The 18,840-nt window shown below is 41.5% G+C and overlaps 2 protein-coding genes across 7 annotated transcripts in view; one reads left to right on the top strand and one right to left on the bottom strand.

Annotated features, from left to right (window-relative positions):
* The window catches only part of EAF1 (ELL associated factor 1), a 23,978-nt gene extending 20,442 nt beyond the window's left edge, over positions 1–3,536 (bottom strand). For 2 of the 3 annotated variants that reach the window (XM_084621222.1, XM_084621223.1), the window contains exons 1-3: positions 3,403–3,508; positions 2,453–2,536; positions 764–858 (exon numbers count right to left, since the gene is read on the bottom strand). In XM_084621222.1, coding sequence (XP_084477348.1) covers positions 764–858; positions 2,453–2,536; positions 3,403–3,505 — 282 coding nt within the window. In that variant the 5' untranslated portion in view covers positions 3,506–3,508. Of the gene's footprint in view, positions 1–763; positions 859–2,452; positions 2,537–3,402 lie in introns of all 3 variants that reach the window. The other variant, XM_084621224.1, reaches the window with a different exon arrangement.
* Positions 2,889–18,840, top strand: METTL6 (methyltransferase 6, tRNA N3-cytidine). Of its 4 annotated transcripts, XR_014710517.1 has the most exons (8): positions 3,487–3,628; positions 4,813–4,881; positions 4,984–5,363; positions 6,535–6,669; positions 7,826–7,996; positions 9,509–9,650; positions 12,717–13,501; positions 14,114–18,840. XR_014710517.1 is itself a non-coding variant. In XM_084621221.1 (7 exons), exons 3-7 carry the CDS (start codon positions 5,067–5,069, stop codon positions 12,863–12,865), a joined length of 894 nt encoding a protein of 297 aa, XP_084477347.1. In that variant the 5' UTR covers positions 2,889–2,907; positions 4,813–4,881; positions 4,984–5,066; the 3' UTR covers positions 12,866–13,813. The 4 variants fall into 4 exon arrangements, 3 of the variants coding, with proteins under 3 accessions (XP_084477347.1, XP_084477345.1, XP_084477346.1); XM_084621221.1 differs by lacking the exons at positions 3,487–3,628; positions 14,114–18,840 and adding an exon at positions 2,889–2,907 and having other exon boundaries at positions 12,717–13,813; XM_084621219.1 differs by lacking the exon at positions 14,114–18,840 and having other exon boundaries at positions 12,717–13,813.

Below are 18,840 nucleotides of genomic sequence, written 5' to 3'. Positions count from 1 at the left end.
TCTTATTCATTCACCTATGCTGGATTGGTTTTTTAGCATTAGCTTCAGCTAATATACAAATCCAGTTCCAGAACACAGGTGCAGTTTTTGTTTTGTTTCAACTCTTTATTATCAAAACAGAAATATATACAATCATTTGACCATATTCTTTACTGTCTCTTGTCCATCATCCTTCCACAATAAATCTTTACTATATAAATTGTGGCGGGATTAGATTTAACCGCATTGCAACTGACTAGGAATCCTGTGCTAGCTTCTGCAAACATGGGGTGCAGGATGTTGTTGGTATAGCTTTCAGCAACAGAAAGAGTTGTATCAAAGGCCTACTTTCAGTCTTCTGAAAATTGGATCTTGACCTGAGTCAAGGATAATCAGATATCTATACATAAAATGAGGAATTAAAAACTGATGGAAATTAGGTGGGGCCCCAGTTAGGATTAAAATCTTCTTGTACTTCAAAGAGTACTAAGAAGGATTAATTGTAAGCAAAGTAGATTGGACGTTTACAGAAATAACACTTTATAGAGAGTCCATTTTACAGCCCTCTCCCAGAATGATATACTGAAATGCTAGTGGAAAGACAGTGCAAAAGTTGCTCAAACAGTGGACTCATTTGTTTTAGCTTTGTGATCAAAGGTGAAGAGGATAGATTTAAGTCCATTTTCATTAGAATGTACCTGACTAGCTGACACTAAAACCACATGATGAGAAATTGCTACAAAGGCAAAAGGTAAATTTGCATCATAACGCAAAGTCAACTTACTGGAATATGTGGCAGTGTAATTGTTACTTCATCTCCTTTACCAACCTGGAGCTCCCCCTCACAAGATGTGTCTATAGATGCTGGCTTAAAATCATCTGAAGAGGAAAATAAGTGGTAGTAAATACATTTCACTTCTAAATTGTTTCTAGAGTCTCCATGATTTCTCTTCTGAGCTAACTCATCTCCTGCTTTATTCCTGATTAGAAGGAATGTAAAACATGGGCTAATGCTATTTAAAGAAGAGCTGGACTAATGCATAGGCATAACACATCTAATTATGTGGATACCAGCTCCTTAAATCATGTGATTACCTCATATTTTAATCTTTCAATTTTTTTAAAAAGTAAGTTTCTAGCCATTCTGGTCAAGGAAAAGCTTCAACATATGACCCAGGTATAACCAATGCAGTGACATTTGAGTCTGAAGACAGTCTGAAACAAGCAGCCAACACAGCATGTGAGTGCGGATCACTTGCCAGGATTATCCGGGTATATTCTCACATTCTCATTTCCCTGCCTTTTGCGGGGGCCTTGGGCACTGGTGCATCTCGGTCCCTCCTCTTCTCTGCCTGGCACATAACAGTCTAGTCTCCTGTGTGGCACTACTACTTTTGTCTAATTTCAGTTGTTGGGTTTAGTCAGTGGGTGTTGGTTGCCTGTGATACACAGGAGTCAGACTAGATGACCTGGTGATCCCTTCTGGCCTTAAACTCTATGACTTTAAGTGGTGAACTGCTCCAAGTATCTCAACAGATTGTTAAATGTAAGACTGAGTGGCTTGTGGGGGGACCTGCCATCATAACCTCAGAACTCCCTGTCTGACAGAAGCAGAAGAATACAGTGGGCCCAGCTCAGCTACCCATGCAGATACACCCTTGCTGCGATAAGTTCTGGTCAGAGCCCCTAGGCTTCTACCTCTACTTCTCCAAGTGGGAGAAGGGAGCAGAGAAAAGGCCTACATGCTATTGCCCCTACCTGTATGGGAGAGGGGCCCCCTCACCAAGCCATTCCAGATAGAGGGTGGGAGCATGACATAGGAATGGAATTGTAGGGGCAGATCCACAGGAGCCCTTGTGTCGGTCAGAATATGCCTGAGGTAATTTAAACCCCTAAGATAGCTCACGAAAGTTCATGCTCAAATAAATTTGTTAGTCTCTAAGGTGCCACAAGTACTCCTTTTCTTTTTGCGAATACAGACTAACACGGCTGCTACTCTGAAACCAATTACTAGCTATTGTTTCCCTAAATGTATCAGCGTGGACTTGCTGGGTTGAGTAACAGGCAGCTGCAGAAGGTTTCCCTAATCTAGTTTAGCAGCCAAAAGGGAGCAGGCCTCTTAGCCCCCCCCTCATTTCTCATTAATTGCTGTGTGTGCATGTATCATAAATAATTTTGTGTTTGTTTTGAGCGTGACATTTTACCAGAGCCTCCTCATTTACAAGTCTGGCATAACTCTCTCTTACATATACATACAGGAATGGTAGGAGCTGGGGTGACTGACAAAGGATTTCAATACTAGGCCTCTTTCCTAGGGTCAGTGGCAGACGAAGATACACCATGCAAAACATTCTGCCTCAAACCTGTAGCAGATACTATTTATTTTCAGGTGGACCTTCCTGCCCACATGGAAGGCTGGGGCCTTTAGCAACCACAGTATAAGAGGAAAAAATAGCAAAAGTGGCTTTCCCACCCCGTGCAGTGAAGCTTGAAGGGCTGTCAGAAAACTCATCTCCCAGAACTGCCAAATACCACTCATCTGGAGCCAGACTCCCACCTGGAGGGAATGGGGGAGATCATGTCATGCTCTTTACAGTGTACTGAAGGATTTTGATGGACATTTCAATAAATCTTAAGAAACTGTGTATGATCTCCCTTATTCAGACTTTCTCAGGTGAAGCCAGAGCCCTGCATCTTTCACAGTATAAAGTTTAAACTATGTCATCTGATATGACACTCAGAAAGAGATTCACTTCCCTTTCCCCCACCCACCCACCCATAATTTTTACAATTACTTTCAAACTAGCCTCACTTTAATTTCCTTCCCCCATCTAAATTTGCAATTGGAAGTTGCTGCTCTCCACATAACCAGGTAAGAGCCTAGGAAGGAGGAGCTGGGGAGGAATGGGCAGAGTGGATGGCGAGCTGGTAAGGGGCGTGTGCAGCAGTTGGGGTGGTAGGGGACATTGGACAGTTAGGGGCTAGGGCTCAGCGGCAGGAAGGGCAGGTGAGAGGAGGAAGATGTGGGGGAAGAGAGTGGGGGATCCCAGCGCACGGAGTGTAACGAGGGTCCCCGGAAAAGGGGATAGGGTTGGACTCCTCCTCTCTCCCTCTGAGGCGGGTGCAGCACGGGGAGGCAGGAAGTGCGGGGGCCGGGGTGTCCTTCGGTAGAGGAGTAAAGGGCTAGGCCAGGGGGTCCCCAAGAGGTGCAGGAGGGACGGGATCCCGGGCAGGGCAGGGGGTCCCAGGGGCAGGAGTATCCCCGGGGGCAGGGCGGGGGGTAGCCCCGGGAGCAGGTCCAGGGTGGGGGCAGGATCCCGGGCAGGGCGGGGGGCAGCCCCGGGAGCAGGTGCAGGGTGGGGGCAGGATCCCGGGCAGGCCCGGGAGCAGGGGCGGGGCAGGGGCCCGGGGCGGCTGGCTCACAGCGGATGGTGTGGAAGGAGGCCTTGGGGCGCCGCTCGAAGCTCTCCCCCAGCTGCAGCCCGTGCTCCTCCTTGTCCAGCAGCGGGTTCGCCGAGCCGTTCATGCCCCTGCCCGCGCCGGACCCGCACTCAGCAGCACCCGGCAGCGGCGGATCCCCCGCCCCGCTCCCTTCCGGGGCAGCGTGTCACCGGGAAAGCCGCCCGGCTGCAGGGCGCGCCCCGCGCGGGTAGGCCCAAGGGGGGCGGGATGGGGGGTGTCTGGGGGGGGGTGTCTGATACGGGGAGCAGACTGGGGATGTCTCGGGGGGAGGAGGTGTTGGAGAGCAGGACAGGGGTGTCTGACACGGGGAACAGAGGGGAGGGTGGGACAGAGGGAAGGGCTGTCTGGGGGGCGTGGGGGGCAGGCTGGGGGTCTCTGACCCAGGGCAGCCCTGTGCGTGCAGGATCAAGTTCCCACTGAGCGCTGAAGGGCTGTGTGGCCCATGAGCTCTCTTTAACACCGGTCACGTCCACACCGAGAAGAGGCATCATGTTTGTAAACATGTTAACTCATGGGGCGATAAACTTAACTTCGTACCTAGCAGAGATGGGGACAAGTTGGGTTTAAAAACAAAGTAACTTTAAGACCAGCTAACGTGTCTTTACATGTGATTGTCCATGTTCAGACTAAACTCAATATCATGTATAACGCCATGTTGGTTAATATTTTTCTCGTGTAGATATCGCCAATGAAAATGATCAATTTGGGGATGTTTTTGGTTTGTCTTGTTAAAAAATGTACTGTATCTGCTTCTGTTTATTGTCTGACAGAGCACATTGTAAAGCCTATTGGTTTACTCTGACTTTTTTGAATCGTTGGGCCGAGTTGTGAGGTTTTTGTTCTTGCAGGGTTTGGGACTCTTGTTACTCTAACTTTGTCATAGATTTTTAAGACCAGAGGGGATCATATAGTCTGACATCCTGTATAACTGACCAAATAATTTTGGCCTTGTTTTAACTTGATTCTGTATACATCTTTAAACTTTGTATTTGTGAATGGGTAATGTCATGACTGCACTATATAAGTAAAATATAAAATTTTTGCTTTGGTGAGGCATTGTTGATTTTTACCTGAAAATGGGGATGTTGTCTTCATCCTTCGTCTTATGTTTTTGAATGTCAGAGGTCAGTAGCTCACTTTTATTTTTTTGTAAAATAACACAAAGGCTCCAGTCCAATCTGTGCTTGCACCAGCATGGAATCCCACTGGAATCATTGGGGATATGAATGGGTGCAAGGTTCCTTTCAAGTGGATCAGGTTGCAGGATCAGGCCCATAGTGTGGGGACAAGGTGATAGTTTTTGTGGCTTCTGTATGATGTATAAGAGGACCAGAAGTGTGTCTTATTGACTGTTTTTGTTTTTAATCTTAGAAATCTTCGGAAAGTCAAGTCTGATCGTGCCTGGTTTTGCTGGAGGACTTTCGTGGAGGTTTCAGAGAAGTAGGTTTGGTGCTTTCTAAGCCTGGTGCTTAGAGCGAGTTACAAGAAGTCCCTAAGAAGTGCAAGCTATAACCCTTTTCTCGTTATTTCTTATGTTTCTAGGGCCTTGATTGTCTTTTCTGAAATCAGAGATGGAAATATACACCTGAGGAAAAACACTTTAAATCTGCTTTGTCTGTATTCATATGGATGAATCCAGGATGTTCCAAGGAAACACATTTGATAATTACTTGAATTCAGTCGCCCCAATTTGTGAAGATGATGCTTTCCAAAAGAAAGGGCACAATGCAAGGACCCTTAGCCCTGAAGAAGCTGAGAAACTGGCAAGAGATCAAGTCTTGGTGTCTGACTTCAAAAAACTGAAACTGGAGAAAGAGGCACAGAAGAACTGGGATCTGTTTTACAAAAGAAACAGCACAAACTTCTTTAAAGACAGGCATTGGACAACTAGAGAGTTTGAAGATTTAAAAGCATGCCGGGAGGTGAGCCATTACGTTAGTTCTACAAGTAAAGGGGAAAATATTGCTAATTATTTTCAAATGATTTAATAGTTCTCCAAATAAGATATATCAGTGACAGATCACTGTTGTATGTCAAGTGTGCAGTGTTGGTGTAGTTGATAGCCTCCATTACTTTTAAGATAAAATATTTGAAACGTTTTTTGATTGGACTTTTCAGCCTGTTCTCTCCTCACTATCTCTGTTAGCAGGCTCCAACCGGGACCCATCTGAAAGTTTCAAAAGTTGAAATCTCTTATGAAGTCTTTGAATAATAGTGGATGATTGACCTATATTTTACATTCAGACCCACTCTCTCTAGAACAGTGGTGCCCAAACTTTTCCTGTGGTGCCTCCCACTTACCAGTAATGGAATTTGTCCATGCCCCCCCCCCCCTCCATTACTGTACAATTGGCTCAGCAAAGGAGCTTGGGCTGAAGGCAAAGCTGGGGCCTGAATGGGAAAGGAAGAGGATCTGAGGCTAGAGGCAAAGCTGGCCTGGGGTTGGAGAGGGAATCAAACAGAGCTGGGCCATGGGTGTGGCTGTGTCTGGGGTGGGGCCATGGCTGCAGGTGGAGCCAGCAGCAGAGCTGTGGCTGGGGCAGGGTTGGAGAGGAGCTGGGGGCTGAATGGCGCTCCCTCTCCAATCCACATGGGGGCTGGCCTGGGCCTTTCTCTCTGCAACCCCTAGAGAGGCGTGCCCCACAGTTTGGGGACCACTGCTCTAGAATATTTGCTCTGTGTCCTAAATTATATCTGAGTTCCTCTCTTTCTTCCAATTTTCATGCACAAGTTGCAAAACTTCTGAGCACTCTGTTATAAAGTCACCTATCTAGAATAGTCAGTGCATTAAAATATACATTTTAAAAACACATTCAAATGTATTTGTTGTTCACCCTATTTAATAAAAGGGCCAAGGCAAAGAGGATAGCATAATTTGATCGTTGCTGAAATGAGTAGATCACAAATGAGATTTTAGTAGTTTTTAAAGAGAAACTTAATGTAATATAAATTGCCAGTGGAAGGATACTTCCGATTTTAAACTGATAATTGAAACTCTAATCCTAACTTTAAAATGTGAAAAGCAGTATCTTTGTACTATGAGGATCAAACACAAGTGATGTTCTGTATGCTTGGCCTCTTTCTCCCATATAGTTTGAAGATCAGAAACTGACCATTCTTGAAGCAGGCTGTGGAGTTGGAAATTGCTTGTTTCCACTTTTAGAAGAGGACTTGAATATCTTTGCTTATGCCTGTGATTTCTCTCTAAGAGCTGTTGAATATATAAAGGTTGGTGTGATATTTGTATTTTTAGTGCTTCTTTAGAAATTTGTGCTCTTCAGAGTCCAGATTATCTAGCTTTGTTTTCTTCTATAAGGATGGTAAACTGTCCTGTATGGAAGAGGAGAGAAACTGATATACAGTATTGAAGCTTAATTTACAAGAAATTGAATCCTCACTGAGGACCTGATTTTCTAGTATTAAATTATATTACTGTAATAGTAAGTGTGAATGTTGTACTTAGATATTTCCTAAAAGTTAAGTTTGGTCAATGAGAATAATAGACTGATTCAGCAAAGAAAGTCCTTTCCCCTCCCCCCCAACGTACCTATGTCCTGACAAACAACACAATACAACACAAATTTGATTTGGGACATAAACTCAGCTGCGACATCCTTTGCAAGGAAGGAGGAGGGACAACCAGAGTGATCTTGAAAACAAAAACTGAGAGGCTCTTTTCAAGAAAATTTGAAGACCTATTATAAACAGATAGCATGTTTATACTCATTAATTTATTTTTATACAATACATTACACCCTCGCTAGAATGCCTAACAAACCTTTAGCTATAATGAACCCAGTCCCTGGATCCTACCTCCAGCCCCGGGGCTGCTGGTGTAATTGTGTTGTTTTGACAAAATATGCAGAATTTTAAAATATTGTGTGCAGAATTTTTAATTTTTGGCATAGAATTTTTAATTTTTTGGAACAGAGTTCCCTCAGAAATAGTGACACAGCACTCCAGTGACACTGTAATGCTTAGTGAAGACGCTACCTATGGCAACAGGAGAGCTTCTCCCATCAGCTTAGGTACTCAATCTTCCCGAGAGTTGGTCGATATGTTGATAGGAGAAGCCTTTCTGTCAACATAGCACTGTCTACACTGGGGGTAGGTTAGTATAACTCCATCACTCAAGGGTGTGGATGTTCCACATCCCTGAGCCAACAAAGTTATACCAACATAATTTCCTAGTGTAGACCATAGTGTGACTATGGACTTGAGTAAACAGAAAGCTTGGAGTGAATGCACTTTTGTAGTTCTGTTTCCTTTTGTTGTGCTCCCAGTTTAAAAAAAAATAAAAATCACAAAAGACAATTTTGTCTTTTATAATTTTATAGCGAATGCTGTTACTTTTCAACTAAAGCAACATCTTTTCACTCCATAGAAGAACGCTTTATATAATATTGAGAGATGTAAAGTATTCCAGTGTGATCTGACCAAAGATGACCTTCTGGAAAATATACCAGCAGATTCTGTGGATGTTGTCACATTAATATTCGTGCTTTCTGCCATTCACCCTGACAAGATGCACCTTGCCTTGCAAAATATTTATAAGGTAAATATGTAGGTATAGCTTAACAGTTTTGGGGGGCAGGAGGTTTGATCTTTTTTGACTCAAGAATACGATTCCACTCTGAAAAGAAATTATGTGAAAATGACAGGTTTCAGAGTAACAGCCATGTTAGTCTGTATTCGCAAAAAGAAAAGGTATTCGCAAAAAGAAAGCTACTGTAGCTCACGAAAGCTTATGCTCAAATAAATTGGTTAGTCCGTAAGGTGCCACAAGTCCTCCTTTTCTTTATGTGAAAATGGCATCTCCTTAGTTAGTACTTTACTCCCTAAGTGAATTCAGTCATATTTGCTTACTCTGGGGACTAAAAGAAGTTTTGACTACATTTTTCTTCTGTTAGTTCTGAGTGAGTGACCTGGATTCTCCTGTGGCTTGTGCATCATCAACATATCTAAATTCATGTTACAAAATTTTTTATGTTGATAATATGACATCTACATTGCTGTAGGACTGGCTGTTAGAAGAAAAATCTTTTCTGCAAGTAACCTAAGCAGATTTGCTATATGGTCCTTGAGACGCAGCACATGGAATCACATGATGCCATTTTTACAGTATGACTTTTTGCCTTTTTAAGAAATACCCATTAAGAAAATGCTATTATGACTTGTTTTTATAAAAAGGAAATCAGCTGATTGGCTGAAAGTCAGATCAGAGATAAACAATGCTTTCTCTAGGTTCCCAGCATTATTTTCTCTTGGTTTTTGTTACCATTTTTATCTATACCGAGCACCTTAACACACTAAAACAAAATGCAGTGTTGTCAGTTGTTTTTAATGAGAACTAAGTACCATTATTTTTCCTTTATCTGAATTTAAAGTTTCTATGGTAGTGTGTTATGTTGATAGTGTCTAAGGCCCTGATCCTGATGATAACACTAACATATGTGCTTAACTTTACACACGGTGAGTAGTCCCATTGAAATCCGTGGGACTACACACAGTATACAGAGGTAAGCATGTACATAAGTCTGTGTGGGACTGGGGTCTTAGGCTTCAAACAAGAAGTAGAAGAGGAGCATTAGCATCTCCTCCTGTGAAGTGCTGAGATTTTTCAACTCTGATTGAGGGTTGAAACTCAGCATCCTGCAGGAGCAGACAGTAAAATGAAGAGCTGATAAACGCACAACTACTTTGAGATAACTGTTGTCCAAAAATAATTGGCTACTGATTGGGAAGAAAGGTTCAAACTTACATTATTTTTATTTGCAGTTCGTATTTGGATTTTTATATTATAGGATATTTACTGTATCACATCAGCTATACTCTGACTAATAAAGGTTAGGTTTTGATATACTTCAGAGGTTGTTTTCTAAAATAGAGATTTATTTCTTAGCTCACATGGGACAGAGGCTAATTACTGTTTTCTTTGTGAAGATGGCTTAGCTCATTTAATCCATTTGTTCACTTCTGCAGAAATTTACAAGCCACAAATGTTTGCTCTCCTTTAAATAATTTTGTTATGTCCACTTTACTGATATATCTGAATTTTATCTGACAGATATTAAAACCAGGCAAATGTGTCTTATTTCGAGACTACGGGCTCTATGATCATGCAATGCTTAGGTTTAAATCTGGCAGCAAACTTGGAGAAAACTTTTATGTTAGACAAGATGGGACAAGATCATATTTCTTTACTGATGGTAAGATATTTAATAGAAACTTTTTTCTCTGCAAGTTTTTTGTTTAAACTTGCTTCAGTGAATCGCTGCTATGCCTTTAAGGGTTGCTTGTTACATATATGAACTATGAAACCTTGGTGTAATTTGTTTTCCAGCTGTATATGTTTGTTTTATAAAAATGGCAGGACTGAAAGAGCAATTTGATCTGTTGACAGAACTACCTATATGTACCATCATGATGAGGCCACAGCATTAGAACTTGTTAGCTGCAGTGGCCTCATTCAGATCAATACTCTGAAAGAAAGAGAAAAATGCTTCGGAAAAGATTTGGTCTCCTACATCACTAAGCAACTAAGGGATGCAGTTATCCCATAATAGTTTTATTGCAATGTTCTTACGTGTATGAAGCCTGATTTAAAACCCATTGAAGTCAGTGGGCCTTGAAGCAAACGTATGACTGGAATGAAGGAAAGCTTCTACAAGCTTTCATTGAGGTAACACTGTGCTAATAATTTGACTAGTTGTGACTGCTGTCTCTTCTGGTAGATTATTTCCAAGTTCAGCCAGCTCTACATTTTAGTAAAGATAACTTTTAAAAGCATTTCATTATCATCATCTTATGACACTAACAGTACTTACAGTAGCACCTCCGAGTTATGAACACCTCAGGAGTGGAGGTCGTTCATAACTCTGAACAGAACCTTATGGTTCTTTCAAAAGTTTACAACTGATCATTGACTTAATACAGCTTTGAAACTTTATTAACCAGAAGAAAAATACTACTATTTTTTTTAGTGGTTTGTATGTACCACAGTACTGTACTGTATTTGCTTCTTTTTTTGGTCTCTGCTGCTGCCTGATCGTTTAGTTCTGGTTCCAAATGAGGTGTGTGGTTGGCTGGTCAGTTCGTAATTCTGGTGTTCGTAACTCTGAGGTTCTACTGTATATAGTCTTTCATTGAGGGATCTCAAAATGCTTTACAAAAGAAGGTAAATGTCCCACCTTTATGGATAGGAAAACTGAAGCACAGAGAAGTTAAGCAATTTGCCCAAAGTCTTGTACAAAACTGGGATTGTAACTCTGGTCTCTTGATTCCCAGTTTCGCTCACTGAACACTAGAGAACAAATACTTCCCTGTATTAATTATGGGGCTACGTGAAAGAAAAAAGTCTTTTTTTTTTTTCCTTCTTTAAAGCAAAATCAAACATTGAAAGTCTTTTGGAGCTAAGTAAATTTTTATATTTTATGACGTAGTCGGTTACCTAGTTGCTGCTCATATTTAAAAATAAAAGCTAATTCCATTGATCATTTTTGAGATGCTTCTGTTCTTTAAAGGATATTAATTAAATTTAAGATAAATAATGCAAGCAGCTATGCAACTTAACCCAAGCATTCCTAGGGTCATTTTTGTTCATCAAATAGCTTGTTTAGTTCCACTTATACTGGTAATTGTGGCAAACTGAGTTCTGCTGTTGGGGGGAGGGACTGGGAGACCCAGCCTAGAAATGGAAATTTGAATTCAATCTCTTGTTAGGTATTTTGAGAATGAGATATCTCAGTTGAGTGTTTTGGATGGGAATTCTTAGTGAGGTTTTTTTCCTTGAATTTTGAAGATTCTGTTATTACCTGCTGTCTCATTTTCTTGTGGTGATATGAAAACAACCTGTATATTGTGTGATAGTAGTGAATGACTCTTAAAATATCATTCACCAGTGTCAGTTCTCTCCAAAATGGCCTGTTGAGTTTAACTGTGATCTAACAAATTTGTTTTTCCAGGAGTTTGATAGGCAAAACATATTGTCTAGTGCAGCAAAATGTGCTTTGTGACCACTTGGTGGTGGTTCATGGAGGAGCTTGCCAGTCAGGAGGTGCTAGCGTTCCTCCTTATTTTCAGCTGAGAGAAATTAAACAGATGAGAGAGGTGAAAGGAGGAGCAAATGCAGATAGTGATTGTTCCTTTTTGAAAGGGACCGATATCTGGCTCAAACAGGATTATCACTTTCTCACCTTCTCAGAGAACTAATTTTTTCACTCCCCCAAATTATTTTTAATTAGTAGAGGAGTGAGTGTGTAGATCTTGCTCATAGCCTGATTTCATTACAGTGAAGTTGTCCTATGGTGGCAGTATCCAGGGTGACCTTACAGCAAATGTGAAAAATTGGGACAGAGGGTTGGGGGTAATAGGAGCCTATATAAGAAAAAGACCCCAAAATTGGGACTGTCCCTATAAAATTGGGACATCTGGTCACCCTAGCAGTATCTATTATTTATATTTCAGTAGCTTGTATTTCTTGCACTGTACAAACGACAATGAGCAACAATTTCTGCTATGGAGAGTTTACAGTCTAATTAGGTAGAACAGATAAAGAAAGGTGTGAGGGTAAACAGAGGAGAAATGACTCGCCCAAGATCACGTAGCAGGTCAGCGACAGAGCCAGGTCTTCTGACTTCCAGGCCAATGTCCTGTCTCCTAGGCCTCGCTCGCTCTTCCAGGGAAAGAAATACTTCACTAAGGTTTCTTCCTATGTGTGTAAGGAAAGTAAGTTTGAACTGTAGTATCAATGTAGTATCAACATTTCCAGTGTGCCACCTTACTTTTTTTTCTGTTTAACTACAATGTGGGAACTTGGCATATTTTGCCCCTCTGTAGAGAGCAAGGCGAGTCCACCACTGAAATCTTCTAAGTGGGGTTGAAGCGGGACTTAAGATGATGCATTGGCTTTGTGCTGGCCCACTACACAATGTGAAAATAATTTCATAGTGATTCAGAAGAGGAATGGGAAAACTTTCAATTTAAAAGGATAAATGCACACAATTTGGGAAACAGATTGTGTTACCAGTTTAAAGCCCCAGTCCTGCAAGCTGCTCTGCATGAAAGCAGAGCCTCATAGGCTTCAGTGAAGCTCAGTGCAAGTGTCGGTGTCTGTCTGCACAGAGCAACTTGCAAGTTTGAACCCTTTGTGATTTTCATGAAAGTGGATGTAATTAAGTAGTTAAAAACAAATGCTTGTAAAAATGCTCACTAGTACTTAAAAACAGTCTAAACTAATTTTTAGTAACACCACCTTTCATCTTTCTCCCTTGTAGAGTTCTTGTCTCATCTCTTTAAGGCTGTAGGATATGAGCAAGTGGTCAATGAGTATGTGCTGCGAGAAACTGTGAATAGGAAAGAAGGCCTGCGTGTTCCAAGGGTTTTTCTTCAGAGCAAATTTCGAAAGCCTCTAAGTGAAGCATGAGTATTTGCTAATGAACCACAGAAACGCTTGTTTAAATGGGGTGGTGAAGGGGGGAAATCTAGTGTGGTGTTTTTCCTTGGCTGTACAGTCCTGGAGTCTGCTAAACCAGAATGACAGAATCATGTTTTCCAAAACCTTCTGTTTTTGATCCTTGGGTATAGAAGATGAGAGTGACTATTAGAATACAATTTTAAGATAGGATAAAGGTACCTATATACAATCAACCTCTTTGAGTGCCTAAACCTCCCCTTTTTAAAGTAAATTCTGTGCACCATTGTGTGCTCTTGTGTGATTTTAATATAAAAATGTGTAAATAAGACAGTCTGTTTTTAAATAATTCTCCAAGGATTTGCGTAGGATTGTAATTTTCATTAAGGAAAGTATGTTGTTGAGCATAAACAGGCTAAATGTTAATTATAAGCCAATGTTTCCACTAGTTGCAAGAATGGATTAGTGTTGTGTCCCTTCTCTTTCATATTAAAACTATTTTATATTTCTGCTAATGCACACTTTTTGTTTGATATTCATTTTTATAATAAGGCCTAAACAGACTTCAGTGAGAAACTGCAGAACTGGAATTAATTTGCAAACTTGACACCATCAAATTGGGCCTGAATAAAGACTGGGAGTGGCTAGGTCAGTACAGAAAATAATTTTCCCTCTGATACTCACACCTTCTTCTCAACTGTTGTGAATGGGCCACATCTACTGTGATTGAATTGGCCTTGTTAGCAGTACAAAAAGTAATTTCCCCTCTGTTGAAAAATGGGCTACATCCCCTAATTGAATTGGCCTCGATAGCATTGACCCCCCACTTGGTAAGGCAACTCCTATCTTTTCATGTGCTGTGTATTTATACTTGCCTACTGTATTTTTCACTCCATGCATCTGATGAAGTGGGTTATAGCCCACGAAAGCTTATGCCCAAATAAATTGGTTAGTCTCTAAGGTGCCATAAGAACTCCTTTTTTTTTTTTTTTTAAGTTATAGGGGTTTTTTAAGTTATAGGGGTGTCCTTTCAGTGCACATAGGGCGTCTACACCTAATTTATATCCGGTGTTAAGAAGAGAAATGGACAGACTCCATGTGTGAGAAGTTAGCCAAAATACTGTTGTTATGAAAATAATCATCTGTAGCAATTTGAACTATTTCTTAAGACATCTATTAATCATTTATAAGCTATTTCTGAATGGAACCTTAGTTTAAAGCGTGATCACTATTTTTATATATGCTTCCTCTTTCTTCCAGCAAAGAGAGACTTCCTGGAACTTAAGGGGGAACACAAAACCATTGCCTCTGTAAAGCATGTGACCTGACACGGACCATTGTCTTGTTTGTTTGTTTGGATACATCTTACAATGACAAGTTAGAAATATCAGGAAGAAACACTACTTCTAATTTATGTCCATTTCTTTTACAGGTGTCTGTTTCTTTCCTGCTTCCACCCCAAAAATTAGTAAAGCTATAGACCTTTGACCCACTAACAAAGCAGTTGAGCCTCAAGGCCCTATCAGTTGATGGCCTGGTGAGGCTGTTAGTTAGTGAGACCATCAGTGCTGCTTTGACATGAGTGCAGTGTGAGCATTTATGTCCACTTCTCAAAAAGTTTCAAGGGTGACTGATATGACACCACCACCCCCTCCCCCTTTTTCCTTTTTCAGAGAGGCTGAGGCCAATGCTGTCCTGTTAAGAACAGTGGATGCTTTTTGCAGACAAGCACTTGGCTATTACATAATGTTAGGGAATGGCCAAGAAGAATGAAGAGGGGGGAGACCTCTGGGCTTTTTCCCTTCACATACCCTGGCCTAATCTTTGTGAGTTAAAGAGCCAAGAATCACATGCCTCAGTTGCTTTAAAAGGCATTTTGAATGTCACAGGACTTCTGAGTCTTGAAAGGGAATCTGGAATCTCTTCTCTGAGCAGTGTTGAAAGAGATATTGACCCTTCACCACCCCAGAATTCAATCACTGCTGGCAGGGAAAGCCAGGAAGTTGATATCTTGCCCAGTGAGATGACTGGTGATTGTGTAACCCAGAAGGTTACAAAGTCCTCTGAATGGTACCCTAGTCCCCAGATGATGTCTAGGTCCCCTAGACAGTCCATGTTGCAAAAGGATAATCTCCTTTCCCTGAGGTTTACACAAAACTGTAACCAATGCCTGATTCACACTGCTCTGAAATTTAATATTGTTTGAGGTATCCATTCAATGCTGTCCTTGGGTGAACCAATGTGGCAGTTTTGTCATCATCCTGTTCTCCAAATGGTTGAAAGGAAGGAGAAGCTGATCTTAGCCCATAGCACATCCCAAAATCAGGGTGGGTTTGTTCTATGAATTCCATTAGCATTGTGGTTCTGTTCCTCCCAGAGGGAGGAGGTATTTACCTACTCTAGCCCTTGCTTGCTGTAGCATGGGTCATCTACCTTTCATGTAATTAGGGAGGAGAGGAGAAATGCCTGCCAGTTATTTCATGGTGACCAGGCTTGCAGTGGGGATTGGAGCACACAGGGAGGGTGGAGTAGTATACAGTGGAAGAAGTCTAACCTTTCCCACCTACAGACAGCAGGGAGAAACCTTGAGGTGCCCCTGACCCCATCTAGTGATGAATGGGACAAAGAAAGAGGGGAAAAGTCCAACTCTGCAAAAAGGAGGAAAGTGGAAATGCCCCCTGCAGGTGCTGGAGGTGGGGATAAGCATGCTTTCCTCAGTTAAAGACAATGGGTGTGGGTAGTAAACCACTGCCTTCCTCTCCCCCCCCAGAAGAGATATGTAGGTAGAGAGCCCCTTTTGTTGGAGCTTATTTGAAATGGATGATCACAGGGCCTTGCTTATGGGCCTCCATACTTCTGGACCAGCATCTAGAATTCTGGATATTTCTCTGAACCCAAAACCATTAGAAGTCTTCATATTTCAATTATAATAATAATAACCTACCTTAACTGCAGCTCACACATTAGAATCCTGTCTTCTTTGAAGAATTGTCCCTGGGGAGGGGAGAAAGGAATGAGGGTAAGGTGTGTAACAGGATTTTAAAAACTATCTCCATGGTATCCTAGTCACCTATCATGCTGAGAAATTGCTATGCAGCATTTTTAATGAGCATGTGTTTTTCATCTTGCTACTCGAGTTCTTGTCAGTCAAGCAGGGCTGCTGTTTAGTTGACCTGATTATGTGGAGATGACTTCCTTCCTGTCCCCATTAAGCTCAACGGGCTGCTTGATCTAGTTTGCTTAAACTTGTCCAGTGAGGTGCTCCTGGCTAGATCTGTTTCAGGCAAAATTTAAAACAGAAAACAATTAGAAAAATAACCATTCGAAGGAGAAAACAGGCCCATAATAGCAGGCTTTGTGTTAACCTTGGGAACTAAAAGACTGTTGATAGGTTGGGTTCCCTTGTGCTGTCCTGTGATTCTGCAAACACAGTGGTACTTTCGTGTTCAGCAATTATCAGTGTGCTCAACCCCCTACTGAATGTGCACAGCTTGAATGGAAACAACATAAAAGCTATTGATATTGGCTTGAAAATGTAATTAACTCAATGTTCTACATCTACAAATGTCAGTAAACCGTATGCCAACGTGTGGGAAAAGATGCAGGCTTGGTTTCACGATGAAATCAGGGAAATGATTAGACCTGACAACCTTTTTCTGTTGTTTGGAATGTTAAGTTCATGCATTTGAACATATTGGAGATATGCGATACCACCAACAAAGTATTTTACTGGAAGAGTTATTCCTGATGTGTACCTGAAAGTTTGCAAGAAAATAAATAACGAGGAAAAAAAAATTAATTTACCACAGATATTTGGACTTCTGTAAGAACCCAGAAAAGATAGTATTTTCCGGACGCTGAATAACATGCAACTAAAATGGATTGTTCTTCTATGTAGTGAATCTTCTGAAGGAAGCCATGTAGGTTCCAAAACAAGACTGGCTTAAAAAATGCTGCAGACACAGATAATTATACCATTTTATGTGCAAATGATGGTCTGTGATACCGCTGCTAATATGTGCAAGACATTTTGGAAAGCAGAATTTTCCATTGTTGACTGGTTTTCCTTCATTCAGTGCACTTATGCATACATGATGGGTTTTCCAGCAAATGAGTTGTCTGATTATGCTTGTTGTTAGGAAGAATAATTGTGAGCAATTTCAAGCACTTTAGTGCAATGACTTCACAGTTACATATTCTGCAAAAAGATCTGGGCCTCTCAGAGGTGCAGTTGATTCAAGGCGTAAGTACATGTTGGCTCTGTCTATTTCTACTGTTAGCACATTTATTAAAACAAAGGCAGGCAATGAGTCTGGGCTGTACAGAGGCACAGAGACTGTATTTTGCAAAGATAAAGTAACTAGCCTAGTCAGTGGCTTTTAGCAGAAAATGTTTTCTTGGTTGTGTTTAAAACAGGTTGGACGACAGCATAATAGTTTCAACTTACATAGACTTTCTGGTGTTATATTTGTATAAATTGTTAGTACCAAATATGTTGGTATTTTTAGTAAAATCAATGAAGTGGCAAGTGTAATACTTTTATCTTTCCTTTATGGATCTATCCATTATTTGGCTTCAGCCAAATAACCTTCCACTTACTTGGTATTCATTTATGCACTAACTTTCAACTCTCAGTACACCCTGTATGGTAAACGGTCAGCCTGGTATGGTTCTCATGAAAGGATTGAGTAGGCCTATGCAACATGGGCTGGCAAGCCTGGAGCTAAAATAGCCCTGATTACAGGATGAATCACACCTGGATTGAATCAGGTGCTTTCAGGCTAAGAAGAGCAGGAAGTTGCAGTAAAAGGGGGCAGCCTGGGGTACTGCAACTGTGTCTGTAGATGCTGTAGGGAGCAAGAAGGCTTCTGTAGGGCCCTGATTCAGCAGGGCAAAAACAGAAGTAGCTAGGAGAGTGGGAGAAAGCTGTCTAGGCAGGGAGGCCTGGGAAAGACTGTAAAGGCCAGCTGGGATGAAGACTGTGTGAGTTTGTGCTTTTGTGTTGTTTTGGGATTAATCTGGAGAGAGACTGAATTAGAGTTGGGGGCCTAGAGGGACAGTTTGTAAAAGAGGACTAAAGAAATATGATTCTTTGTGGGGCTTGTTTGAATGACCTATGAACTCTTAAAGGGTCCTGAAGAGTGGGGGAAACAGAGCAGGGCACTCCAGAGTGACCTGTGGCCATGAGGAGGCACGCAGGAGGTGGCTGCGCAATATTAGTCTGTAATAGCACACACAAATAAACATCTCCATCTATTTGGCCCCACCCTACCTACAATGTAGCTTTTCAAAATACTGTAGTAGAAAATACACTGCCTTGTGAGAGACATGAGCTCTCTGCTTCTGCAGGGGTGTAGTGAGCAAGCACTCCAATACAGCCTTGGCAACAGAGATGATCAGTCTTAATTAAGAATTGGCTGCCGAGAGGAGCAATCTGGGAAGATGACCTGGATACCAGAGGGAGTTTGTTTGGTGAACAGCTAGTGAAGGAAGGGGCCTTGGGAGGCATACTTAGCTCTTTAAAAGAGGTGTAATTCACAATAACAAAGGTGTTTGGGGTTGGCAGAAGGAGAGCTCGTTCACTTGCCCTCTGCAGCCTAATCTCTTAGGGATATTCATGGACTGGTCGAAGGATTAGAGGCGTTTAACCACAGTCTGCCGAGTGTCCCAAGTCTTAGTGCATGCAGAATTTTATTTTCTTGTAGTCCGCCTCTGGACTTCAATTTGTGTATGGTGTTTGGTTGCAAAGAAGAGCTGCTGATGTTCTCGGCTGTATAAAAGAGCTGTGATGCCATGTGTATATATATATATGGGCCTGTAGTGCAACTGAAGTCCAAAAAACCAGTAACTTCTGAGGTTTTTATTGAAATGTTAACTTCAAGCTGGTGCTCTGGGAAAATGATTTAATCTGAAGATTTATTATGATGTCACACTTAGTGGGAGCTTGATTCTTTTTCATGTCACCAGACTTGTAGCTGCTACACAAA

Source organism: Lepidochelys olivacea (assembly GCF_965140295.1).
Source record: "Lepidochelys olivacea isolate rLepOli2 genome assembly, chromosome: 2".
NCBI classification, from domain to species: domain Eukaryota; kingdom Metazoa; phylum Chordata; order Testudines; family Cheloniidae; genus Lepidochelys; species Lepidochelys olivacea.
Note: the sequence above shows the minus strand (reverse complement) of the source record. Positions and strands in the feature narration are given on the sequence as shown.

Bases quoted from the DNA above. Each gene is read 5' to 3' on its own strand.
- METTL6 (XM_084621221.1), top strand. From the start codon at position 5,067: ATGGATGAATCCAGGATGTTCCAAGGAAACACATTTGATAATTACTTG. The intron at 5,364-6,534 runs GTGAGCCATTAC...TCTCCCATATAG, and splicing joins ATTTAAAAGCATGCCGGGAG to TTTGAAGATCAGAAACTGAC. The intron at 6,670-7,825 runs GTTGGTGTGATA...TTCACTCCATAG, and splicing joins GAGCTGTTGAATATATAAAG to AAGAACGCTTTATATAATAT.